General features: G+C 46.1%; 2 protein-coding genes and 1 pseudogene across 2 annotated transcripts; 1 reads left to right on the forward strand and 2 right to left on the reverse strand.

Moving 5' to 3' along the window:
- The first annotated feature begins 1,908 nt into the window (after nucleotides 1-1,908).
- LOC125546018 (protein LIFEGUARD 2-like) lies at nucleotides 1,909-5,163 on the forward strand. The gene is made up of 4 exons (XM_048710093.2): nucleotides 1,909-2,226; nucleotides 2,891-3,004; nucleotides 4,305-4,462; nucleotides 4,567-5,163. Exons 1-4 carry the CDS (start codon nucleotides 1,992-1,994, stop codon nucleotides 4,771-4,773), a joined length of 714 nt encoding a protein of 237 aa, XP_048566050.2. The 5' UTR covers nucleotides 1,909-1,991; the 3' UTR covers nucleotides 4,774-5,163.
- A 1,861-nt stretch (nucleotides 5,164-7,024) lies between these two features.
- On the reverse strand, nucleotides 7,025-7,483 carry LOC147981701 (secreted RxLR effector protein 78-like). The gene has a single exon (XM_087516057.1). It carries the CDS (start codon nucleotides 7,481-7,483, stop codon nucleotides 7,025-7,027), a length of 459 nt encoding a protein of 152 aa, XP_087372183.1.
- Nucleotides 7,484-8,661: 1,178 nt separating this feature from the next.
- On the reverse strand, nucleotides 8,662-11,246 carry LOC125547225 (uncharacterized; annotated as a pseudogene).
- Between the last annotated feature and the right edge of the window lie 15,839 nt (nucleotides 11,247-27,085).

Raw genomic sequence — 27,085 nt, forward strand, 5'->3', positions numbered from 1 at the left:
GACAAGAGACAACTATGGAACCATTTTATTTCACACATACGAGATGTTAATTCAAAACCCTTCTGTTGATCCCCACAACAAATACTTCTGGTTGCAAGGCTTTTGCCTCAACCCATACCTTACCGAACTACTCACACATGAAGATCACACAAAGAACACATCATGAAGATTGATATATTGATAATATGTCTTACAATAGATGTCGTGTGTGATACACGATTACAAGTATGACTACATTGCTGAGAGCTATGGTGGAGGTGAAGGTGATGGCTATGGAGATGGGAAATGGCGGTGGCTAGGGTTGTTGAAGATGGCTACGGTGATGATGAAGATTGGTTGTTTCGGTGGCTCTCTGTTATCCATTTGGCGAAGGCACGTTTATAAAGGTTATTCAGGTGGACGAGGAGCATCGGTTTCCACGTCATACGGCCGGTCATATGAGCGGACACGGTTGTATGGAATACCGTCTTTTCTGGTATTTCTTTTAGTGCACCTCCACTTGTTCCCTCTCCACAAATCCAAATTCGAAACCGCTCGAGAAAAAACCTATGTTGTTTTTTCCTCGAAAAAATAAAAAACCTATCTTGTGTGGCTATCGAGGCGGACAGAGGCACAGAGCCCCTGTCCAATTTCTTTCCCTTCATATCTATACCTAATAATAAAGGGCCTATTGCTTCTGGCGGTATGTCATTAAAATTGCAAAATATTACCCAATGCCACCTATAAGTGACAAAACGTTTTGCACGGGATCCCCCGCCTGGCCGGCCCAAGCATAGGAACCTACTATACCGTTTGGGCCGGCACATGTGCACACGCCAGTTTTTTAGTTTCTTTTTTATTTTTATTTTTGTTTTTTACTTTAAATAATTAGCAATTCCAAAAGCTTTTGAAAATTTAAAAAACTGAGTTTTTTTGAAATAAAATGTCCAAGAAAACATAAAATGTTTGTGAATTTAAAACATGCTCGGGATTTTTCTAAAATATTCGCATATTCAAAGAAATGTTCGTGATTTTGGAAAAATGTTCATAAAATAAAAGAGTATATCAGTTTGAAAAAAAGTCCGTGTATTAAAAATTATTAATTAAACTGAAAAAATGTTTGCTAATTTGAAAAATATCGTAAATTTTGAAAAACATTTCTTGAATTACATAAGAGTTTATTGTTTCATAAAATGTTTGTTGATTCAGAAAATGTTCATGCATTTCAAAAAATGTTTGTGGATTTCAAAAAATATCCAACAATTTCGAAAAAAATGTTCGTCTATACTAGAATTGTTCACCGATTCAAAAGAAAATGCTTAAAAACAGTCCGCAATGTAAAAAATGTCACAATTTTTAAAGTTTTTTTTGTAAATAGTAAAAAATGTTCCCAAATTTGTGAAGTGTTCACGAATGATCGAATACGTAGTTAAACAGTAATGCTTCTGAGTGTTTGTGACTTACACCCGCGTGAATTTTGAAGGGTTAACTGCCGGGTGGATTGGAATATTATAGTATGCTTTTAAAACAATGTTTTCTGAATTTCATAATAATTCTTTGAAGTACCAAGTTTTTTTCACAACCATGATATTTTTTTGAAAATGTGAACATTGCTTCAATTTTGAATAAATTTCAAAAAAGAAACATTTTCTTGTATTTGTGAACAAATTTCCAAATCATGCGATGATGAGATGTGAACAGAATATGATCATCGCCATTGAAGATTATAACTTCTTTTTCTCCCGTTGCAACGCACGGACTCTCTTTTGCTAATCATCAATCAGAAAAGAAAAAGATAGCATCTGCCTTTCTCCCCCAACAAGAAGAAACCGCGTAACAATTCCACCGTCCATGATTCTTTTCTGCCTGACCAGTGGGCCCAGCAGGTTGATCGGTGTCATCTGATCTGACTATATACTGCCTCCGTTCGCTTTGCTCCGTCCTGCCCACTCCCCCGTTCGCTTTCCGCCACACCCGCGAAAACCCTACCTCCGGAGGCAACGCCGGGCGAGATGAAGGGCGGCGGCGATATCGAGGCGGGCACCGCGGCACCGAAGGGGACGATGGAGAGCCCCGAGCTGCGCTGGGCGCTCATCCGGAAGATCTACGTCGTCCTCTGCCTGCAGCTGCTCCTCACCGCCGCCGTCGCGGTCGTCTTCGTCAAAGTCAGCAGCATCCCGCGTTTCTTCGTCTCCTCCTACGCCGGCCTCGGGCTGTACGTCTTCATCCTCGTCTTCCCCTTCGTCGGTGAGGCCTCAAACCATTTCTCCTCCATTACGAATTTGTGATCCAATTGCAGCGAGGGTTTTCTCTTTTTGGTAAAAGAAACAGAGTATGTATGTCAAGGCCTACAGGGGCTGTACAAAATTAAGTTACGACATACAACAAGTGCGTTTTAAACGCCACAAAACAAATATGTTGCACAATTATCGGAATCGACGGTCCCAATTTGGTAGATCTGAAGAAGATTTTCGTTTCGCTCTGTGAACTAGCCACTGGAGCTCTTTCTTGATTGTACGCCTGCAAGCATAAAGACTTGGAGTGAATCCCCTGAAAATAAAAGGTCGTTGCTTCCGGGCATTTCGACGAATTTGTATGCGTGCCATTTCATCATGTCCTTCCCGCAAAAAATAAAAGATTTAATTATGTCCGATTTTGAGGGCCTTGGTCACAGGACAGGACTAACTTTCCCTTTGCTTTCTTTGCATTCTCGTCCCTGCAAAGCTATGGATTACAACTCCTGTTTTTTGCAGGAACGTCCCATGCACTCTTAATTTTGCTATACTACTGTAGATTGGGACGTGGTAGCTTTGTGAATTGCAGCTGGAAGTTATTCTGTTTCTAAAATGCCTGTTAATTTTTGGTATGCAGTGCTGTGCCACTTGCTAAAATGCTTGTTGTTTTTACGCAGTGCTGTGCCCGCTGCACATCTACCGCCAGAAGCACCCAATCAACTTGCTGCTTCTTGGCGTCTTCACAGTGGCCATCAGCTTCTCTGTGGGCTTGACATGTGCCTTTACCAGTGGTACTCTTTCTGCTCCTAGCTTCTTCTTGAGTCGCTCTGCTGCTTATGTAAATCAGCACATGCTATCATCAGAATCTGATAGCTCCCGCACCATCAAATTCTTGAGTCACATCTGCCAACTCCTAGCCTGTTCACCATGTGCCTTTAATGCTCCTCTCATTGTGTTAATTCATTACATATCCATGGCTAGTAGATATTTTCGTACTATTAGCTTCCTACTGTTATCGTATGGCAATTGTGCTAGTCACCATGTGCGACAATTGATAGTTTCATACTGTTATTGTGAAGCATTTTGTTTGCGTGTGGACTGGGTTCAGAAATACATCTGCTGCCAATTTGCCATACCCGTGCAAATGGTAGACACGGCCAGGCAGCCCATGTGACTGTAGTTGATGCATTTTCCTAGTCTGTGTTGAGGGCAAATTGTAGTTGTTGGTCACCATTTATGATTGATATGCTTGTCTGAGTTAGAAGCATTTGTAGTATTGCCAGCTAGCAGGATTACCTTTTTAGAAGAGCTGGCTTTGCTATTTTCAGCGGTTACTTTTTCACTAAGAAATTGGCAAACAGTAACCTTTGCTTTTCATAGAACATTGGTTGGAACTTGCATATATTTTTACTGTTTCTTCCGGCAACTATTTGTTTTAAGATACATAGTGTTATGATAGCAATAATATGTCAGCCGAGCTGCTCTTTGATCTGAAGGGCCGATTTGTCCAATAATATGCCAGCCGAGCTGCTCAAGTTGACATGGTTCTGGTAAGGACGTGATTTAGGTTGCAGGACTAGCTTAAACTTTTATCAAGATAGAAAGGATTTTCAGTTGATATATCATACTAGTGTCGTGATAAGACAATAGATGCTTCATGCATGTGCTGGTTAAATCTCATTGGATTAAAGTGATTGAAAATACATAATCTTTCGATTTGGACATAGTTATATTGACAGGCACTCTGTGATCTGTCATCCATTTGTGTTTGCGTTAGTGTTCACCACTGCATTTTGGGGTTGTACCAATTCCAAGGTTCTTTCTATCTTGTACCACATCGCAGGAGGTTGCTGCTAGTTTGCTTCTTCAATGCATCACTGCCATTTACTTCAGATTTTAGCATGCATGTGCTTTATTGTTTAGTCAAATTTACATGATAGTTCATTTAGAGATGTATGCGATGGTAAGAAAGCAATTAGTTCATTTAGTAGCCGTCCTCTTATATATATATGTGTGTGTTTTGTACTTTGTTGGTAGGATGGGTTTTCTTTGATAAAGAACCACTGCTAAAATAGTCCGCTATGTGTGCAGGCAAGGTCATTTTGCAGGCTGGGATTCTTACAATTGTGGTTGTCTTGAGCCTCACTGCTTACACCTTCTGGGCTGCAAGGAGGGGCAAGGACTTTAGCTTCCTTGGTCCTTTCCTATTTGCTTCTCTGATGATTTTGCTCGTCTTTGCTTTCATTCAGGTTAGATGCCGTCCGTTCCCTTCTCTAGTTAGGTGTGTCGCCCATTTACCTATCAGTCTTCTCTATTCTATAATGCAAGTACTGATCATGACTTCTGTTTGCAGATCTTCTTCCCGCTGGGCAAGCTCTCTCACATGATCTATGGCACGCTGGCGGCACTCATCTTCAGTGGCTACATTGTCTATGACACGGGCAGCATCATCAAGCGTTACAAGTATGACGAGTATGTCTGGGCTGCCGTCATGCTCTACCTTGACATCATCAATCTGTTCCTGGGCCTGCTGACTCTGTTTAGGGCGTGTGACAACTAGGCACGTCTCCCTGCCCCTGCTCTCTCGTGCTTCAAATCCCGTCGACGAATTTGGTATCCTGATGAGTCTTTGACATGAAGAATTGTATAGTCTGGTCTGTCTCGCTGGCACGGTGAAAATGTTGCTTACTTTAGTTGAGTTGATCCCTAGTAGAGAGAAAACGTAAGAAAACCGTGCGCCGGTTCTATCCTATGGATGGTGGATGTGATGTTGTCTTTAGATGTGCTGGATTGGTCGATTGGTGGTGCTGGGTTTATTTAGCTGGGTCTTTGACATGCTGGATTGGTGGTGCTGGGTTTCTGATATCATTTATGTAGCTGCGTGGCTTCAGGACGAGGGCGATATTGTTTCCTAGCACATATGAATTGGTCTCTTGGCCCGTTTTGTGGATGGTGTTACTCGTGGACTATATATGAAATACTCCCTCCGGTCCTTTTTATTCTGCATATAAGAATTGTTTGAAGTCAAACTCTACAAAGTTTGACCATATTTATATGAAAAAATATCAACATCTACCATGATAAAGTCATACAACATGAAACTTTAAGTCATGACGCATCTACTAGTATTGATTTCACATTGTGAATGTTGGTATTTTTTTATAAAGTTGGGCAAACTTTACGAAGCTTGACTTCAGACAAATCTAATATGCGAACTAAAAAGGACCGGAGGGAGTAAATGAACAATCAGACCTATTCTACGCCAGAACTTTTTTTTTTTGAAAGATCCGGGGTTTTCGGCTTCATTGATTTAGAAGAAAGCAGCGGGAGAACTGGGGGTGATCAAGCGATCATGGATGCAGTTTGAGAAATGAAAATGAAAACTACAGGTGACCGACTTAGCCCTCGGCCTAATCTCTCGCTACATATTCCCCAAAGGGGGGCTCTAGGCATGTTGCTCCCGCCATTCTCCATAGCTCGATCGTGTTCCTGATGGAGTGCAGCACGTCTTCAGCATGGGGGAGTTTGCTGTTGAAAACACATGCATTTCTCTCCTTCCATATCTCCCAGGCTATCAGCATCATCATCGTCTTGAGCCCTTTCCTGGAATTTGATGGTGCTAGTTGGACTGTTTTTTTCCAGTGCCTCAGTGATGAGTGGCTCGTTGTTCTGGCAAGCTGCAGGGCTGCACATCCATTCCAGGAGGATGCCGCCTCCCAAACCGATCGTGCGAGCGGGCAATCCCAGAGTAGGTGCGTAGAACATTCGAGATTTCTGAGACAGAGAGCGCAGAAGTAACCGTTTGGCCACCCACGCCGCTGCAGGCGATCGTTGCACCAGAGTCTGTCTTGGAGGAGAAGCCATGCAAACATCTTAACGGTTCCAGGGGCCCAAGCCTTCCAGATTGCCGCCTTGATTCCGGGATTAGGGGCATCGCCTGCCTGCAGTTTGTAAGCAGCACTGGCAGTATAGACGTTTCCACCACCTGCCACCCAGGTGATCGAGTCTTCCTCCGTTGTTAGTGCGACGTTGGCCCTGCGAAGCTTTCGCCAGAGCTGCAGGTACTGAACCACCATTTCGGCCCTATTGCCGTGCTGCAGGTCTTGAATCCATTTGTCATTTGCCAGGGCCTCTTGAACTGTCCTGCCCTTGCCACGCGAGTGCTGGAAAAGAGTTGGGAACTCTTGGCATAGAGGCATTGATCCCAACCAAGAGCTTGTCCAAAAAGTGGCTGTTCTTCCGTTTCCCAGCTGCACTGAGGTGGCCGATGCAAAGAGCACACGATCGTCGTGATCGCATGGGACGGGAAAGCTCATCCAGGGGTTATGCTGTTGCTGCCATGAAAGCCAAAGCCATCGCATCCGCAGGGCCGCGCCGAAACGGTGGAGATCCAGGATGCCCAGCCCTCCCTTGTCCACCGGCCGGCATACCTTATCCCAAGCCACCTTGCATTTGGCCCCGGTGATTTTCTCATCCTGCGCCCAGAGGAACTGCCTGCGAGCCTTGTCCACTTCTCTTAGGATTTTCTTTGGGACCTTGAGGACGGTCATGGCAAACACTGGCAGCGCAGTTAGCACCGCACGCACGCGGACTCGCCTGCCAGCCATGCTCATGAGCCGACCCTTCCATCCCGCCAGCCTAGATCGAATTCGGTCGGTTATGAATTGGAAGTGCACCAGCCTTAATTTTCTCCTGGAAATGGGCAGTCCAAGATAGGTGGTTGGAAAAGAGGTTTGCTGTCCTCCGAAACTAGCAAGCACCTCAGACAGCTAAATGTCATTGCAGTTTATTGGAATCACCGAAGACTTAGCCTAGTTCAGTTTGAGCCCCGTGCAGTCGCCAAATTTTTTCAGTAGAAAAAGCAGCGTTTCCACTTCTTCCTTCTCTGGATTTGCAAAGATCACCGCATCATCCGCGTATAGGCTGGCTCTCATGCTGATCCCCCGACCTGGCAGCGGAGCCATTGCTCCCTCCGCTGCAGCGGCTGCGAGCAGGTGGTGCAACGGGTCGATTGCCATGATGAAGAGCAGCGGAGAGAGGGGATCGCCTTGTCTGAAACCGCACCTGTGGGAGATCTGTGGTCCAGGGACTCCGTTGAGCATGCATGACGACGATGCCGTAGATAGCAGCAGTGCGATCCAGTCAAGCCATCTTGGTGGGAAGCCCATCCGCTCCATCAGCTCGAACATGTACTCCCAAGAGACTGAATCGAAGGCCTTTGCTATGTCCAGTTTGAAAAACAGAGCCTTCTTGTTCATGCGGTGCAGCATCCTTACTGAACTTTGAACGTATTGGAAGCTGTCGTGGATGCACTTTCCTTTTTGAAATGCCGTCTGTGCCGGGGAGATGATTGCACTGAGGGCCCCGGATAGCCTAGTCGAGAGCACCTTTGAGATTAGTATTGCGATTGAGTGTATGAGGTTGATCGGCCGAAAATGTCCCACTTCAGAAGCACTGTTTTTCTTGGGCAGGAGCACAATGAGGGCAGTGTTGAGGCTTGCAAAGTTTTGCCCTGAGAGGTGATAGAATTTTTGAAAAACAGCCATGATGTCCTCTTTGATTATATGCCAACAAGATCTGAAAAAATGGCCATTGAAACCGTCCGGACCTGGGGCTTTATCCGCTGGGGAGTCGACTATCGCTGCCCAAACTTCTGCGTGTGAGAAGGGAGCGTCCAAACCCTGCGGGTCAATCCTCGGGACGTTTATCCTGTCCCAGTTTAGGGTTGCTTGGCGTGATTCCTGTTTGCCCAGACTGCTTTGGAAGTGATCATGAATCATTTTTTCTTTTTCCTCATGTTCGTAAGCCACTGTGCTACTGCTTGCAAGAGAATGAATGTAGTTTTTTCTGCTTCTTGCTCTCATTTTAGCATGGAAAAACTTAGTGCTCGCATCACCAACCCGCAGCCATGTGATCCTTGAAGCTTGCCTCCTCCGTGCTCTCTCAATGGCTGCCAACCCTAGGACCTTGAGTTTCAGCTGCTTTCTGAGGTTGATCTCGGCTGCCGACAGTCTTCTGCTCTCCTGGGCTAGATCAAGCAAACGGATGACTTCATTTGCTATGTGAAACTGCATGGTTGCCCTCCCAAAAGTGGTTTTGCTCCATATCTTCAGGTTCGCCGCCGTCCTCTCAAGCTTCTTCTTCACCCTGACAAAAGGGCAGTCATGGTGCACTGGCCATTGCCACGCTCGCAGAACAGTTTCTATGAAGCGGGGGAAGCGCGGCCAGAAACTCTCAAACCTGAAACATGTCTGTCTGCATGGCTTGCTTGCGGCTGTCAGGTACAGCGGGCAATGATCCGAAAAATATGTAGAGGCAGCCACTAGGATGTGATCAGGGTGCAGTACTTCCCAGTGCTCGTTGCAGAACACTTTGTCGATGCTGCAAAGCGTTGGCACTTCTCTTTCGTTGCTCCAAGTGAAACGTCGGTTTTTGCATTTTATCTCCCTCAGTCTAGCTTGATCAATGGCCCTCCTGAACTTTCAATCATTCTTCTGTTTATATTGGCATTGTTCTTGTCAGCAGCCTGGTAGATCATGTTAAAATCGCCATTGATCATCGATGGCTCTGCCGTAGATGGAGCTATCGCAGCGATTTCAGCCAGGAAGCTATCTTTCTGGGCGTCATCTGTTGGCCCATACACCGTGGTGATCCAGAAGTGCAGCCCAGAGTGGAGCTCAAGAACCCTAGCTGTAATGGAGAACCTTCCTATGCTATGAGAAACTACGTCGACTACCGTTTTGTCCCAAAAAATGGCCGCACCCCCTCTAGTACCTACAGCTGGGAGGACGACGCAGCCTTGCAGCGAGGAGCCACCGATCTCCCTGGCAATCGCCGTCGACCACACCTCTATCTTGGTCTCCTGCAAACACAACATTGCTAATCTATGCGCGGTGGCCACGCCGTTGATCGCAGTACGCTTCGCAGGGCAGTTTAGTCCCCTAACATTCCATGACATGAAGTTCATGGTATTGTCATTCATCTAAAAACCAGTTGTCGCTCCGCCAGCTGAAAAAACTACTAATGCAGGGACGAAACACCATCACATACAGCCTGGGGCGGCGACGGCCACCAGTAGGCCCAAAACCCCGTCGCCACACAGCTAACCACATCATCGAGGAACTAAACATTGACACTAAACCTAGCTCAAGACGGTTGAAGACCAGCCGCTGGCGGATCCTAGCTACATATGATAATGCTAACATTACTACACTTGCAGAATCTCCTCAGCATCTGCCAGACCTGCCATGCCCGCCGCGATCTTGAGAGCGCCTTGATCGAGGCCGGTGAGCTTTGCAATGACAGCGATGTTGCCCTCCGACAGTGGCTCTTGGAAGCGCTTCATGATCTGGGCGGCCGCTTTTGGTGTCATCTTGTCCTTTGGGCCGAGCTCGCCAAGCTCCTGGATGAGGCGCAGCACCGACCTCTGGGCCACTAGGGTGGTGATGTCTGCCGCAGCCTGACGTGCGCTCGGTGAGAGGGGGTCGAGAGAGCCCTGGACTTTGGCGGAGCAGGGTGGCGAGGGCGTGGAGGCAGGCGCGGAAGAATGGGTGCGGGCACCGCCTCGAACAGCTGAGCCGCCTGCTCATTGCGGCTGTCGATCACCATCTCGCCCACTTGCTGGGTCACCGCATCCAGCTGGAAGCCCACCGTGGCTGCTGCAGGGGAGCTGACGCAGGGCAGCAAGCACGGCAGCATCGCTGGGCTCTCGAGCTCCCCTGGCTTGACACTCAGGCGGGATGGAGGGGAGCGACCACCGTCTTCGAAAGCAAGCGGGGTGCGCAGGGCTTCGATCATCGCGTTCTCCATCTCCAAGTGCATGCAGTCCGTGCGCGGGGGCGGCGAGAGGGCGCGCCCCGAGTCGAAGAAGGAGAAGAATTAAGCGATCGAGTCCGCTTCAGCCGGCGCGGCCTACACCGGTCGAAGCGGCTTGGGCGGCGTGGCGCGCAGAGTGTTGGTGTTGGAGCTCGAACCCTCCTCCTTGCGGCCCACGAAGCGGCGGCTTCCGACCGGGGTGCGGCTGCGCTGGCGATGCACGCTGTTGATGACGCCATCGCCGCCGCTCCTGGCGTGGCAGCCATGCTCGAGCAGCCGATCCTTCCAGGACCGGCTCGAACCTCCACTCCCACCATCACCATTGCGGTCTCGATCAGAGCCGCCCAGGATCGGGCCGCAGCCAGCCGGGCCGGCACACGGCGCGGAGCTGCGCGCCCGGCCCTGGCCGTCCTCCACATGGGCGACCTAGGTGCTCGGCTCGACGCGGGGGAGTGGGCGGTCGTCGCTGTCATCCAAAGAAGGCAGGCCACTCTGCCCCGAGTGGGAGGAGCGCGGCGAAAGGGGCAACCAGTCCTCGAGCAGGTCGACGTGGATCAGCATGTCGTATCGGCGTGCTCCAGGCGGCGGAGGAACACGGCGGTCGTCGGGGGCGATGCCGATGATCTCATCTGAGCGGCCGGCGCCGCGCTTGAGCACCCAGAGGGCGCGCTTGGTTGGGATGTGGGCAACATCCCAGACCTAGAGCCAGCACGCGAAGGTTTTGGTGTGCCCCCTCTCGAGAGTGCGCGAGTCCAGCCGGTCGACGCGGCTGATGTTGCCGAGGGCCTCCTCGGCACCCGGCAGGTTCCAGAACTGCATCGGCAGGTCTTCTATCACCACGCGCACGTGATGGTTGAACTTGAGGATTGCGGCGTGGTCGTCTTCATTCCACACCCTGATGAAGTACTTGCAGCCGTCGACCTTGATGACGGCGCGCCGCACGGCATTGTCCCGGTGCGCGGGGAGGTCGAAGTGGACGAGGAAGGCTTCGGGCTGGTGCGCCGTGACGCGCAACTGATGCGGGCTGGTGGAGAGCTGCTCGAAGATCACCCTGCTGACGGCCGCTGGGGTGGTGGAGTGCGAGCGGTCGGCAGCGGTGAGGGTGACGGCGTGCTGGCGCAGAACGTGCTCCTCGAGCTCCAGCGCCGGTGTGGCCACGATCACCCGGTGGCTCTCACGCGGCCGCCTGGCCGGATCGCACAGGAGCAGGCGGTTCATGTCGGGATGGGGGGGGCGCCGCCGGGAAGACGAGGCGGTCTTGGACCGGGGCGCGCGCGGCAGCGGGCAGCTTCAGGCGATCTCGAGCAGGACCCCCGGGCCCTCCGTTCCGAGGGTTCTGCGGGCACTCCTTGCCGTAATGCCCAACGCGCTTGCAGATGATGCAGCGGAGGGGATCACGACAATCTACCCGACGGTGGAGCTCACTGAGGCAGCGGAAGCATTTGCCTTTGAAACGGCTTAAGAAGGCCTCCCTGCCGCCACCCGTATTGTATGAGCCGCGGCGGTCCGAGCGCTGCCACAGAGGGTGCTTCCTTTGATCCGACGAGCGTGAGCGGGGCCTCCCTTTCTTCCGGGAGCGGACCTCCGTCCATCCATCGCCCGTCGCGCCTGCCTGTCCCGAAGAGGAAACGGGGGCAGGGGGGTCGCGGCGGACAACCAGGGATTTAAGGCGCACCGCCCCCCCCCCCTCCCCCCCCCGCAAGGGGAACTACAAGGATCCGGCGGTCCCAGCGACGCACCTGCCGTGGGGCGGCCGTCCCGGTGCAGGATTCGCGGCGTCGAGGCCGGATCTGACGCAGCAGTCGTCGAGGCCGCGGACCACGGGGAAGGGGGGGGGTCGAGGGTCCAACGGTCCGAGGCGCGCCCCCACCGGGCTGCGGGGAGCACCGGCCGAGGCGAGCAGGGTTTCCGGCGGAGGAGCTGGCGGCCATAATGGCCGGATCTGGTGGCCGCCGCGGCCAGAGCGGCGCGCGGCGTAGGGGAGAGGAGGGGAGAGTGTGGGAAGATGGAGCGGCAGTTTCCCTACGCCAGAACTTAAGGACACCCGTTATCATGTAAACCACTTAGTAACTCTAACAGTTTTCATATTTGTGGCCTCTGACATATGAAATATAGAGGCTGCGAAGACAAAAGGAAAACTCACATTACATGTGTGTTCCACCTGCCATTGACTACAACGGTTCTTTTTGTCAACAAACTAATTCAGAACATGTTTAATTCAGACTTCAGTTTGAACACAAACAGAAGGATTTTTCACTGCAGACCATTTGTATCAAATTGTGCACAGAAACACATCGTTGTAGGTCCGTCCTTTTGAAAGCAAAGCGCAACCAAACAATTGTCATTTCTTATCTGACTTTTCACCTCCCAATACACCCATAATACCACCCCATGCCAAATTTCACTCTTTTGGAACAAATTTAGGTTTGATTCATTTTTTAAGAAAAATGTAAAAATGCAATTGGTGCCTAAATACAAGAAATTAGATATAAGAATTGATTAAAAAATTTAAAAGCTTCTCTAGTACTAGGTTGCTTTAATCGTGACAACAAATATAGACAACCTTTCTATACCGTCAAGCATGTCGTCTCACCGTGCTCTGATCATGTGGCGCTGGCCCTCTAGGGCGCCCCAGACGTGGGTCAGCGAGGACCAAAAATAAGACGGTACGAGGTGTTTTGGGAACGGGATGTGGAACTGCCAGAAGTGATTAAGGAAGCTTGGAATTCGGTTGGAAGTGTAGATAATCTGGACAAGCTACAAACTGCCTTAAGGAAGACTCTGGCAACTCTCAACTCTTGGGGCAATAAGAAATTTGGAAACATATCTAGGGAGTTGGCCAAGTCACGTACTCAATTGGAGGAGCTTATGAGCATGAACGCTGACAGACAAGATATAAGGAACGTTACTGATAAGATGAATGAATTGATATATCAGGAGGAGATGATGTGGTTGCAATGATCCAGAATCACATGGCTAAAGGAAGGGGATCGTAACACCAAATACTTTCAAAGTAAAGCTGTTTGGCGAGCACGTAAAAATAAAATACGTGCGCTAACTGATATTATTGGAGTGGTTCACTCAAATTTTGAGGAGATGGCCGCCTTGGCGAATGATTATTTTCAGGAAAAAATTTCAGCTGATCTGTCGTTGGATGCTTCATGGGTGATTGATCTCTTAGAACCAAAGGTGTCAGCCCAGGACAATGTGCGCCTTTGTGCCCCTTTTGATGATAAGGAAATATCTGATGCTCTTTTTCAGATTGGGCCATTAAAGGCCCCAGGGCCTGACGGTCTACCGGCAAGGTTTTTTCAGCATAACTGGGATGTGTTAAAAACCAGTGTCATAGCAGCGGTGAAGGAATTTTTTGTCACCGGAATTATGCCGGAAGGAGTAAATTCTACTTCTATTGTTCTTATTCCAAAAATTCCTAACCCTACTAGTTTGTCTCATTACATACCTATCAGCCTATGTAATGTTATATACAAGGTCATATCCAAGTGCTTGGTGAACCGTATGAGGCCTTTACTTGACGATATCATCTCTCCGGAGCAAAGTGCCTTCATTCCAGGGCGTATGATTACAGACAATGCTCTTGTGGCCTTCGAGTGTATTCACCATATTAAGCAAGAGAAGGATCCAACAAAAAGTTTCTGTGCCTACAAGTTGGACCTCTCAAAGGCTTACGATAGGGTGGATTGGAAGTTCTTGAAGCAAGTGATGCAAAAGCTGGGTTTCTCTCAACGATGGGTGGACTGGATAATGTCTTGTGTCACATCGGTGAGTTATTCTGTCAAACTTAATGGGACCCTCTTAGATTCATTTGCACCATCGCGTGGTCTTCGGCAAGGCGATCCTCTATCCCCCTTCTTGTTCCTTTTCATGGCAGATGGTCTGTCCGCTATTCTGAAGCATTATGTGTCTTCTGGTGATATATCTCCGATCAAGGTGTGTAGAAGAGCACCGGGTATCTCACATCTTTTATTTGCTGATGACACCATGCTTTTCTTTGAGGCAAGCAGAGCCCAGGCTGAGAAAGTTAAATTGGCTTTGGATCAATATGGGGTAGCAACGGGACAATCTCTTAATTTTGATAAGTGTTCCATCCTCTTTGGTATTGCATGCCCCGAAGATATTCAGGAGGAAGTCAGGGGGTGTTTCATGTTACTAGCTTAGTGTTTGAGGAGAAGTACCTTGGCCTTCCAACTCTAGAGGGTCGCATGTCGAAAGGGAGATTCCAAAACCTTCAGATGAGTTTAACCAAGCGTTTGGCCCAATGGGGAGACGGTCACCTTGCCCAACCGGGGAGGGAGACTCTTATTAAATCTGTTGCGCTTGCTCTTCCTACATATATGATGGGTGTTTTCAAGATTCCATTCTCAGTGTGTGATGAATTAATACGGATGGTACGTGCCTTTTATTGGGGTGCTGAAAAAGGTAAGAGGAAAGTACACTGGCGTGCATGGAAGGATTTACAACAACCAAAGAGTAAAGGAGGTGCCGGGTTTAGAGATTACAGAATATTTAATCAAGCCTTATTAGCACGACAAGCTTGGAGATTGATTTCAAAACCTGATAGCCTGTGTGCACAAGTGCTCAAAGCCAGGTACTATCCGGATGGAAACATAGATGATACTGTCTTCTCCGGCAATGCATCTTCTTCATGGCAAGCAATCAGCTATGGCCTTGATCTGTTAAAAAAGAGCTTAATCTGGAGAGTGGGGAACGACAGAAGTATTCGTGTGTGGCGCGATAATTGGATCCCAAGACCCTTCTCCTATAAACCCATCACCTTACAAGGAAGATGCAGAATCCGCTTCGTGTCTAATCTACTTAATGATAATGGCTCATGGAATGTTGGGCTGTTGCAGGAGTATTTCCTCCCGGCTGATGTAAATGAGATACTGAAAATAAGGGTGTCTCCTAGGCATGAGGACGACACCTTGGCTTGGGGGCCGGGCAAGTTTGGCGTTTTTTCGGTCAAGAGTGCATACCAATTGGGTTTTGAAGAGGCTCACAGGAGTTCGGCAACGGGCTCTAGCTCGCGACCTAACGACCGGCGCTCTTGTTGGAAGCTCATATGGTCTTCGGATGTTCCTCCTACGGTCCAGAATTTTGCGTGGCGGGTTGCTACAAACTCGCTGCCGACATGGTGCAACAAGTACAGGCGTGGAGTTGAAACAAGTAACCTTTGTCCGGTATGTGCTAGTGAACCAGAGGACTGCTACCATGCTCTCTGTCGCTGCTCCTTTGCGAGGATCTTATGGGATGCAATGTCTGAAGTTTGGCCTCTCCCATGTTTATCTACCCTGCAAAATAACGGGGATGAGTGGCTGTTGCATGCACTTGAACCGCTACAGGAGATTGACAGATCTATGTTATTGCTATCCATGTGGAGGGTATGGCACATACGCAATGAGGTCGTACACCATAAACCAGCCCCGCCTATGGAAGCGTCAAAAAGATTCTTTGTAAGCTATTTGGACTCTCTGATTGGTAGTAAAATTGATCTCTCTACTGATCCACGCAAAGGCAAGTCTACCATCACATATGAAAGACGGAGTCCGCATATGATAATGGAAAAAAGGTTACCAAGTGGTCAGCGCCAAGGTCCGGATGGGTGAAGCTTAATACTGATGGGTCTTTTGCGGACGACGGAACAGCTGGCGCTGGAATGGTCCTACGTGATGATAAGGGAGCGATAATTTTTTCCTCTTGCAGGCAATTGTTCTCTTGTCGTGAGGCACTGGAAGCTGAGTTATGTGCCTGTATGGAAGGTTTGTCCTTTGCCATCCAGAGAAGTGAGCTACCGGTGATCGTGGAAATGGACTCAATTGTGGCAGTGAAGATGATCCAAGCTTCGGAGGTTGACCAATCCATTTACTCGTCCATCATAAAGGAGATTAAATATCTTATGTCTCTTCGTGAAGTTTGTATTACTCATGTAAATCGTAGCCAGAATAAGGTTAGTGATAGCCTAGCTAATTTTGCTCGTATTGAGGGTAGAACCATGACTTGGTTGGGCTCTGGACCTCACATATCCATAGAGTTGGCTGCGATGGACTGTACAAGCGTAGAGATTGAGTAATACAAGTTTTTTTCATCCGCAAAAAAAATATAGACAATGTTGGACTGCCATTCTTAGAAGCTGCTTCAAAAGGTCCTAGTTATGAACTGTTTGAAGAGTGCACCAAGAGAAATCACGACACTATGAGATTATTATTCTTACCATCAAGGATATAATACATGATACACTAGTGCAGAAAAACCTACCTAGTTGTGACGTGTCAAAAAGCATCCTGTTGGCGTGTCGACCCGACGCCCCTAATATGGTGCCACTGATAAAAATTGTTGGTGGCGTGTGGATCTCCACATCACCACTAACATATACTGGTGGCATGGGTTCGACATGCCACAACTGAATTTTCACAGCACACCACCAATATAGATTCTAGGCGGAAAAAAAGTTGATGTTCCCTTCCGTCAACAACACATAACGACAATTTACGTAACAACATAACTGAATTAAGCATAGTAGATTAACAACTTAGAATAGATTCAACAAGTTAAATAGGTAATCAATTGAGCACATAAAAGTTTTGCAACTAATTACAAAATATAAGTTCTCGATCAACGACAACTCAACATAAAACCGTCAGCTGGTCCATCTCCTTCTTCAGTTGATCCCTTTCATCGATCAGTTGAGCCGTCAATTAGGTGATCTCTCTCCATCCTGCAGCTCATCCCTCACCACCTACAGCTTTGTGATGATAATTTTTGAGAGGCCAGAAGCAACTTGTTGAGCATGTCCACGTCATATTTTTTTCTTCAGCTTGCACATACCCCCCCCCCCACCCCCCGGGTCTGAATCCTATGTAGCCCAAAGAATGTAAAGATGTAAAGATGAAATGTTTGGAATCAAATTATCATAAAAATGATTTAGTTGTACACCTATGAAAATAATAAACATATAAAACAAGAACAAGATTATAAAAAGGGAAATGATGGCCATCATAACCTACAAAAGAATGAGGTTACATTATATACAATGAGTGAGGCTTAACCTGCAAAAATTGGCCTAACAATCTACCATGGATTACTTCCAATCTATCATCTTCAACAATGTTCTCATGGCATCATAAGACTAATATTTATAAAGAAGAAATTGGCATCATTACTCCATGGCATTACATGGTTGTTTGAGTTCAAAAGTTGTACATGTTGTATTTTTGTCTTCTTTTTTTCTTATTGGCTCAACATTACAACTAAATTAAAATCAAACCAAGCACTAATCAGTACAAATTGACAAACCAAGTGGAGAACTTGCTCGGTTGTTGCTTATCTCTAGCTATATATTCCCATGCCATCAAATTAAAAGACTACTATTATGAAACTTACTCGGTTCCTACTCATGTCGGTGTCGACGACCCTCATATTGACGTCGTCGTTGCCGTTGCCGAAGCTTCCAATTGGCACGGATGAACTCATGGCGGCGGCGGTCGCGGCGGTGGCGCCGACGTTCATGCGCAGAGGGGAGGGTGACGAAGAAGAGGGGTGGAGATGGAGGTGGCTGCAATGGTGAGGAGGGATGGGGCACACTAGTGCAGAATCGGGCTTTAGCACCGGTTCGTAAGGGCCTTTAGTGTCGGTTCTATAACCGGCACTAAAGGGTGGGGACTAAAGGCCCCTCCCCTTTTAGTACCGGTTCGGCACGAACCGGTGCTAAAGTGCCACCACGTGGCATGAGACAGGCCCGGGTGCGGGTAAACCATTAGTACCGGTTGGTAACACCAACCGGTACTAAATGTTTGGGGGGGGGGGGTTATTTTTTATTTTTCCTTTAATTTTGTGTTTTCAATTTAATCTTAGTGATTGTTTTACATTATAATGAGTTGTTAAATCATTAGGTGAAAGTACCACAGATTAGTTTCGACTGGATGCATGTGGATCCTAGCTAAGTGATCAAGTATATGCCATATCCATATTACTTGGTGATCAAGGTAATATGGATATGGCATATACTTGATCGCTTAGCTAGGATCTATTCAGTTGAAACTAATCTGCGGTTTCTTTCATAAATGATATAATAACTCATCATCATCATATTAATATAAAAACTCTTGCATCATATATATCATCACCAACAATAGTATACTAGTTAGCTAAAAATCATCATAGTCGTCATTACCACTATTTAATCATCATAGTCATTACCGCTATCTAATCACCACCAACACTAGCTTAAAGAAGAAACATTCACTTGTACCAGAAGCAAAGATATCATCGAGATCAACATGGTCATGATATTATAAGCGTTCATAACGCCACAAAAGCAAATCACTCTTTGAGATTAATTAAGTTCAGGATGAAGAACACAGACATGAGAGGACAAGTACTAATTAAGAGCATGAAATAGCTAATAATCATTTCTACTGCTCTCTCTCAGGTAAAATAGCATAGAACATGTATAGCTCTCCTGATTCATCATATTGGAGCATGCACATGAACCTGTCTCCTAATCGTGGGCTGCACTTCTGTTTGCTGCCCCCTAGTACTTCTCTGCGATTGTTAACAATTTTGCTCCAATCTTTCACTATTAAGAATTCCTCGCTATTAGAAATCCTGAATGCACTCATGTGCATTGTAGTATATCTTGGCCGTAAGCTAACCATTGACATGCCACCTTTAGTACCGATCCACTGAGGCACAACTGTCATCGGGAGTCCCTGTTTAAGAACATTGTATAGTAACATTACTTAGTAATGAAGTTTAGCTTGAAAAATAATGTATGCAAAAGATGCACTGAGGACAAATAGTAAAAATCTTATCATCTTTCCTAAATAGATGTGATCGTAGTTTAATACGATCACTATTGGTCGCACGTTTTGAGTACTAAGATTTTCAAATTCAAGAAAATAATTTCTCTTGACAGTATCAAGATCCTCAAGCCATGAAACATAATGACTTATCTCCTCGCAGTTTAGTTCAACCCCGGAACACTGGACGGTCCTGTCTACCAAGCGCCAGACATGTTTGCTTGAATGGAAATAAGTTGTCCATAGAAATTAGTTGTCAACTATTTTTGAATAAACAATATCGAAGACATAAATATTGTTGAGAAACTCACATAATGGTAGAACTGGAGGCGTCTGCACATCGACCCAGATGTCTCTATTACCTTCAATATCATCTTCCGGACAAATATCAAAGGTGATAACCATATCAGGCTCAAATGCATAAGCCTTGCATAATACTTGCCAAGTTTTGCATTCAAAATAGGTGTATGTGTCTGCATTGTATAATTTGACATTGAAAGTATAACCATGCTCGGTCTTCAGGTAAACTCTCTTTACCTCCATAGTTGCCATAGCACTGAAACCTATCTTATCCAAGACAAAAGTTCTTGCATGACAAGGGATGCGCTAGTAAAATAGTGAAAATTTAAAATTATAAGTTGAAGCAAATGAAGTATAAGTCATGCTTAATTACGAAAAAAGACTTGTCGTTGTGAATTACTGTATCCACTTCGAAGGTCTCATCCAGCTGGATGCTGAAGCGCCTATCATCAATAAGGAAATTTCTGTCGTACAGGCCGCACTGGTCTTCACAGTATTTGCACATAATGAAATCTTTTTCGTCGTCAGACGACATTTCCTATGTTCATATAGGTGAAACATTAAACACTTACTAGTTCTATTAATTCAACTAGTTATATTAATTCAACTAAGCATTTACTAAAAATAAACTAGTTCTATTAATTTTCTTACTAAAATAAAGTAGATAGTTCTATATAATAATATTTTAATTAGATCATCAAATGTCAGGTATCTAAATTTTCTTACTAAAAATAAACTAGTTCTATTAATTCAACTAATTCAACTAAGAATTACTAAAAATAAACTAGTTCTATTAATTTTCTTAGTAAAATATATAAAGTAGCTATATATAGTAATATTTTAATTAGATCACCAAATCTCATATACCTAATTATTTTTACTAAAAATAAACTAGTTCTAATTCAACTAGCTAGTTCAACTAAGCATTTACTAAAAATAAACTAGTTATATTAATTCAACTAGTTCAAATAATCTCATATACCTAACTAATATCTAGCTAATTCATCTAACAATTGACATTAATATTTAACTTTTCTATCTAATTCATCTAACATTAACATTCTAACATTCTTATCTACGTAATTCATCTAATTCGATAATCTAATTAACAATTTGACATGCATTAATATAAACAACAGAAAACAGAAAATAAGTAAAAAAAATATGTGTGTGTGTGTCTGTGTGTGTGTGTGTGTGTATGTGTGTGTGTGTGCGAGCTGGGGGCGGCGGCGTACGGGCGACGGCGCGAGACGGCGACGCGACGGGGATGCGGCGCGACGGCGCGAGACGGCGACGTACGGGGCGACGGCGCGAGACGACGACGTACGGGGCGGCGGCGCGAGACGGCGACGACGGGTGGTGGGGGCGGCGAGGGCGAGACATACCGCGCGATGGGCGACGGTGCGGCGGCGGCGGCGATGTCGCGCGAAGCAGTTGAAGAAGAAGTGGGGACATGAAACTGAATTTTTCATAAGTGCTATATATATAGGAGGGCCTTTAGTACCGGTTGGAGCCACCAACCCGTACTAAAGGCCAAATTTGGCCAAGTCAAGCGGCGGGAAGCGGCCCCCTTTAGTACCGGTTGGAGTCACGAACCGGTACTAAAGGGGTGCGCTGCGATGCGCAAAGTTTAGTCCCATCTCGTCGGACGAAGGGCAGCCGCACTGGTTTATAAACCAGGCTTCTGGGCCTAAGTATGGCGCGCTGTCCTGTGAGCCTGCTGGCCCTTGTGGGTCTGAATTTACATGCCCAAGGCCTATCAGGCCCATTGGATAGCGCCCAACAATTTTTCATATAGTTTTTTCTTTTCTGCTTTATTTTTTATTTATTTCTGAGTAGTTTTTCATATAGTTTTTTATGATTTATTTATTTTCTTCTATTTATTTCTGAGTAGTTTTTTATATATTTTTTTCTTTTTTATTTATTTTCTTCTATTTCTTTCTGAGTAGTTTTTTATATAGTTTTTTCTTTTCTGCTTTGTTTATTTTCTTCTATTTATTTCTGAGTAGTTTTTTATATAGTTTTTTTCTTTTCTGCTTTATTTATTTTCTTCTATTTATTTCTGAGTAGTTTTTTATATAGTTTTTTTCTTTTCCGCTTTATTTATTTCTGAGTACTTTTTTATATAGTTTTTTTCTTTTCTGCTTTATTTATTTTCTTCTACTTATTTCTGAGTAGTTCGAAAGATAGTTTTCGTCCGAAACCCTGATAGTTCGAAAAAGAGTGTCCAGTTTGTACAAAAGTGCATCCTGTTCTTGCCATAACCAACTCTACTTTTTTGCACATGCCATGTGGGTGAAATGATGATACCATGCCAAGTTTCAACCTTTTCAGAGTTCATTTGTAGTGCTTTTCAATTTTAGGGTCATTTGGCTCAAAACAAATCAGTAAATGCATCAAAAATATCAATTTATGTCAGAAAGGGTTGAAAGTTGACGACGTGGCTTTGAATGGTGCATAATGAACGTAAAAAAATCCGGAGTTGTAATAAGTTATTAAAATTTTGAATAGCCAGTGTAACAGATGAGTTCTCGTCCGAAACCCTAATCCTCCGTAAGAGATTGTCCCAGTTTGTACATGAAGTGCATCCAGTTTTTGCCGTAACCCTCTCTACTCTTTTGCACATGCTAGGTGGGTGAAATGATGATACCATGCCAAGTTTCAACATTTCCAGAGTTCATTTTGTAGTGATTTTCAATTTCACGGTCATTTAGCTCTCTAAACAAATCGGTAAATGACTGAAAAATAGCAAATGATGTCAGAACGTGTTGAAAATTGATGACTTCTCTTTGAATGGTGCATACGGAACGCAAAAAAAGTCTGGAGTTCAAATAAGTTTAAAAAAATGAAGTGATCGTGTAACAAATGAGTTCTTGTCCAAAACCCTGATACTCCAAAAGAGATTGTCCAGTTTGTACACGAAGTGCATCTAGTTTTTGTCATAACCCTCTCTACTCTTTTGCATATGCTATGTGGGTGAAATGATGATACCATGCCAAGTTTCAACATTTTCAGAGTTCATTTTGTAGCGATTTTCAATTTCACAGTCATTTAGCTCTCTAAACAAATCGGTAAATGACTAAAAAATAGCAAATAATGTCAGAACGTGTTGAAAATTGATGACTTCGCTTTGAATGGTGCATATGGGACGCAAAAAAAGTCTGGAGTTCAAATAAGTTTAAAAAAATGAAGTGCTCGTGTAACAAATGAGTTCTCATCCGAAACCCTGATACTCCGAAAGAGATTGTTCAGTTTATACACGAAGTGCGTCCAGTTTTTGTCGTAACCCTCTCTACTCTTTTGCACATGCTATGTGGGTGAAATTATGATACCATGCCAAGTTTCAACATTTTCAGAGTTCATTTTGTAGTGATTTTCAATTTCACGGTCATTTAGCTCTATAAACAAATTGGTAAATGACTGAAAAATAGCAAATGATGTTAGAACGTGTTGAAAATTGATGACGTCGCTTTGAATGATGCATATGGAACGCAAAAAAGTCTGGAGTTCAAATGAGTTTAAAAAAAATGAAGTGCCCGTGTAACAGATGAGTTCTCGTCCGAAACCGTGATACTCCGAAAGAGATTGTCCAGTTTATACACGAAGTGCGCCCAGTTTTTGCCGTAACCCTCTCTACTCTTTTGCGCATGCTATGTGGGTGAAATGATGATATCATGCCAAGTTTCAACATTTTCAGAGTTCATTTTGTATTGATTTTCAATTTCACGGTCATTTAGCTCTCTAAACAAATCGGTAAATGAAAAAATAGCAAATGATGTCAGAACGTGTTGAAAATTGATGACTTCGCTTTGAATGGTGCATACGGAACGCAAAAAAGTATGGAGTTCAAATAAGTTTAAAAAATGAAGTGCCCGTGTAACAGATGAGTTCTCGTCCGAAACCCCGATACCCCAAAAGAGATTGTTCAGTTTGTACACGAAGTGCGTCTAATTTTTGCTCTAACCCTCTCTACTCTTTGGCACATGCTATGTGGGTGAAATGATGATACTATGCAAATATTCAACATTTTCAGAGTTCATTTGTAGTGATTTTCAATTTCACGGTCATTTAGCTGGGGCGACCGGCGGGGTAGGACCGGTGTGGGGGGATTGAGGGGGAGACCGAGTGAGTGTGAGTGTGAGTGGAGAGAGGAGAGAGTGAGGGCGTAAACATGTAAAAATATACATAAAAAATACATTGATTATCAATGATCTTTTTGTGTACAATCTGAATTTTCAATATGAGTCCTCAACGGTTTAGAAACCGGTGAAGACTCATATTGCGACCACAAATTCTATACATAAAGTTCAATGAAGACCAAGTGCTTGTGATAGTTTGAGAAGTAACATATTTAAGGTGGTAAAAATCCTGCTAGGGGAGTGAGGTGGAACTAAAAACAGCCTGCCACAACCACTTTACTACCGGTTCATGCCATGAACCGTTACTAAAGGGGCTGGCCGGGCCCCAGCCTGACAACAGCCAACCACTGCCTCTTTAGTACCGGTTCGTGGCACGAACCGGTACTAAAGATCTCCTCCCGCCTAGCCGTTGAAACTAGCACTAATGGACACATTAGTGCCGACTCAAATTCAAACCGGGACTAATGTGTCTCACATTTGACCCTTTTTCTACTAGTGGCATAGCGAGGCGATATCGGCGGAGTATCGACGGTGTGGCGACACGATAGATTTTGGGAAGGGTTAGAGACTACATGTGTGTGAGAGAGAAATTGAGAGAGGGGATAGCGAGGGGCCGCGTCGACGGTCTAGGCCCACAAACTGGTGGTCTGGGCGATGGGGCCAACACCACCCATAGTTTTTTATTTAGCTTATTAATTTGTATTTTATATATGTTTCATTTAGCTAATATATATTTTATTTAGCTTATTTTTCAATTTAGGTTAATTTTGAAATTATATTTTATTTAATTTATGTTTCATTAGATTATTTTTTAGTTTAGATTTAATTTACAGATTGTATTTTATTTCAATTTCTAATTTGTATTATATTTACCTTATTTTTTATTTATGTTTCATTTAGCTTACTTTTCAATTTAGCTTACTTTTAAAATTATATTTCATTTAATTATGCTTTAGTTAGGTTCTAAATTATTTTTTATTTAGTCCATATATATATGTAGAAACTATATACAATAGAGATGTTGCCATATGCTTACTGGTGGCGTATCCAAATAGTACATGTCAGGACACCATGGGTTCGGTCAGGATACTTCGTTCCACTCACTTGTGGTGTGTACAAACTAATCCACGCTACCAGTAACCTATTATAGGTGGTGCACCAAATGTACCCAGGCCACCGATATTTCGGAAAAATTGCGGTGGTAAGGATTGAAAATGGCGCATCGCTAATTAGGATTGTGTGTAACCATTTCTACACTACTGATGTACACCATTGCTCATGTGGCAGGAATGATTGTTCATTACAACCCTCTTACAAAGAATTGTGCATAACACACACATCGTGGTAGATCTACCCTTTTCAAAGAAAAGCACAACCAAACTGTTGCTACTTCTCGAGAGACTTTTCAGATTCCTAATACACCCATAATCAGACCTCTTCATACCCTCGAGAGAATTCTCCATGTCTTCTGCTTTAGATTTGGTCCCCTCTTGGAGGAGTGTCGCGGTATTCTCACGGGGGGTGCAAGACGACATATGCCACAAGGTGGCTTCGTGTGAGGGCAAGACTGCTGCCGGAATATCCAGGAATGGGTATGCGAGTATCACACGCTAGTTTACCCAGGTTCGGGGCTCTCCGGAGAGATAACACCCCTACTCCTGCATGTCTGAGTATATGTGGTATATCTGGTACAGAGTGCTCCTGGAGCTGTATCAGAAGTCAGTGCCATAGGCATCTGGCCTCGTATATGCATGTGGCATGGTGGCCGTTGCTCTTGGCCGAATGGGTGTGCTTGGGCATGCTTGCCCGTAGGAGTGGATGGATGGATTGCTAGCTAGCTCTCTTGCTAGCTAGCTAGCTTGTGTGTGTGCGTGAGTGTGTGAGTCCATCCTCTGATGGATGGATGGAGCTAGCTATATATAGTGTGTAGTGGGCATGGGACATGGCGTTGGTTGTAAGCTACCTTGGGTAGCTTACAAGCCAAGCCATGCATGGGGCATGGTGCATGTCAAGCTTGTCCCCTAGGATATTTTATAAATCAGTATCCAGGGGACACGGTACATTGTAGATGACGTCACGGTATGGTCGTCCCGTCAGTGTCTCATCAGGCTGCAGTTGACTTCGGGCAGTCGGCTTGGCGGAGGAGTCGACAGCCAGCAGTCGGCCTGGTGGAGCAGTCGGCAGCCAGCAGTCGGCCTGGTGGAGCAATCGGCAGCCAACAGTCGGCCTGGTGGAGCAGTCGGCAGCCAGCAGTCGGCCTGGTGGAGCATTCAGCAGCCAGTAGTCGGCAGCCAGCAGTCGGCCTGGTGGAGCAGTCGGCAGCCAGCAGTCGGCCTGGTGGAGCAGTCGGCAGCCAGCAGTCGACCTGGTGGAGCAGTCAGCAGCCAGCAGTCAGCCGCCAGCCAGGTAGTTGGACTGAGGGGGCTTTGCTAGCCCCGATGTCTTGAATTCTTGTCTCGCCCTCTTCGGGGTATCCGTGTCCAATTACTCCGACAGTAGCCCCCAAGTCTCCGGGCAACTTGGCAAAGTTGGGCGGAGGTTTTTTGGCAAGTGTTCATGGAAATGATCATGAAAAAGACAAAGTTAGTCTATGCAGATATATCAAATGTTTGCTTTTTGCATTGCAAGTTTTATGCGGAGGGTGCCGACTCGGTTTCGTCCGAGCCCCCTTAATCTTTTTCGTGTTCCCTCCGCATTTTGGCTTGTGCTCTCGCTCGCCGGACAGCCGCTCTGCGGTCTGTGGCTGAGAGTGGGCCGCGAAGCGGAGTGTACAATACTCAGAATCTGGGAGCAGATTCAACCGAGTTGATACTTGTAAAGGAAACGGTCGGGTCGCCCGAAGCGTTTTTCTTCACGGACGTTTTTCGCGTGGGTGGCCTCCAGCGTTCACTCTTGCTAGTCGGACAGCCGCTCTGCGGTCTGTGACTAAGAGTGGGCTTTTGGTACCGCGCACGGTACTAAGCCGTCTGCGGGAACTAACGTCTTAGGCCAAGCGGCCAGCCCCTGGACCAACTCTGGCTGGCGCCGGGGCGAACAGTGATGCTACTGTAATAAAATGCGGAGACAGGCCCCGAGCATCGCTCGGGGTTATCCGTGCTTGCGTGGTGCAAAAAATATGCGGGTGAGGAGCTCACATTGGTTTTTGTGTAGCCGAGGCAGAGTTTGCCGAAGACAGCCAGCGCGGCTCAACGCTTGCTGAGCGCGCCGGCGCACCCGCTGGGTGTAGTCTTCGAGCCTCCGGGTGCTTGAGAAGGGTCCAGCCGATCGGGCTTGACCGGCCAGGCGGCGAGCGGAACGCGGCCGAGCCGTCTTGGCACAGCCGGCCAGGCGGCGAGGCGTCTGGCAGCACCCTTTTCTTCTTTTTTCTCTTCTGCCGGCTACTCAGAGCTGGACAGAACTCTTCTCTTGCCTGTAATCTTCCGTGGGGGCGCGCCAGCGCACCCGCTGGGTGTAAGCCCCGAGATTCGGGCCAACTGCTGAGCAGTCGGGCTGGATCTCCCGGCAACTACTTTGTCTTCTTCTTTGCGGGGGCGCGTCAGCGCATCCGCTGGATGCAGCCCCCGAGATTCAGTTCGACTGCTGAGCAGTCGGGCCGGATCTCCCGGCAACTACTTTGTCTTCTTTGTTGAACTTGGTTCATTTTTCTTCTTCTCTTTTTCTCGTCAACCGGCCGGGCAGGCGGACTCCGGCACAGCAGTCGGGCCCTTTACAGCCGGCCAGGCAGTCATCGGTCGGACGCACATCTGGCAGTCGGACGCATATTCCAGCCGGTTGCCTACCGTCGAACGCACATCTCTCTCAC

This window comes from Triticum urartu, chromosome 3A (genome assembly GCF_056163025.1).
Source record: "Triticum urartu cultivar PI428250 chromosome 3A, HENAU_Tu73, whole genome shotgun sequence".
NCBI classification, from domain to species: Eukaryota; Viridiplantae; Streptophyta; class Magnoliopsida; order Poales; family Poaceae; genus Triticum; species Triticum urartu.

Bases quoted from the DNA above. Each gene is read 5' to 3' on its own strand.
- LOC125546018 (XM_048710093.2), top strand. From the start codon at position 1,992: ATGAAGGGCGGCGGCGATATCGAGGCGGGCACCGCGGCACCGAAGGGG. The intron at 2,227-2,890 runs GTGAGGCCTCAA...GTTTTTACGCAG, and splicing joins CCTCGTCTTCCCCTTCGTCG to TGCTGTGCCCGCTGCACATC. The intron at 4,463-4,566 runs GTTAGATGCCGT...TTCTGTTTGCAG, and splicing joins TCGTCTTTGCTTTCATTCAG to ATCTTCTTCCCGCTGGGCAA.
- LOC147981701 (XM_087516057.1), bottom strand. From the start codon at position 7,483: ATGCTGCACCGCATGAACAAGAAGGCTCTGTTTTTCAAACTGGACATA.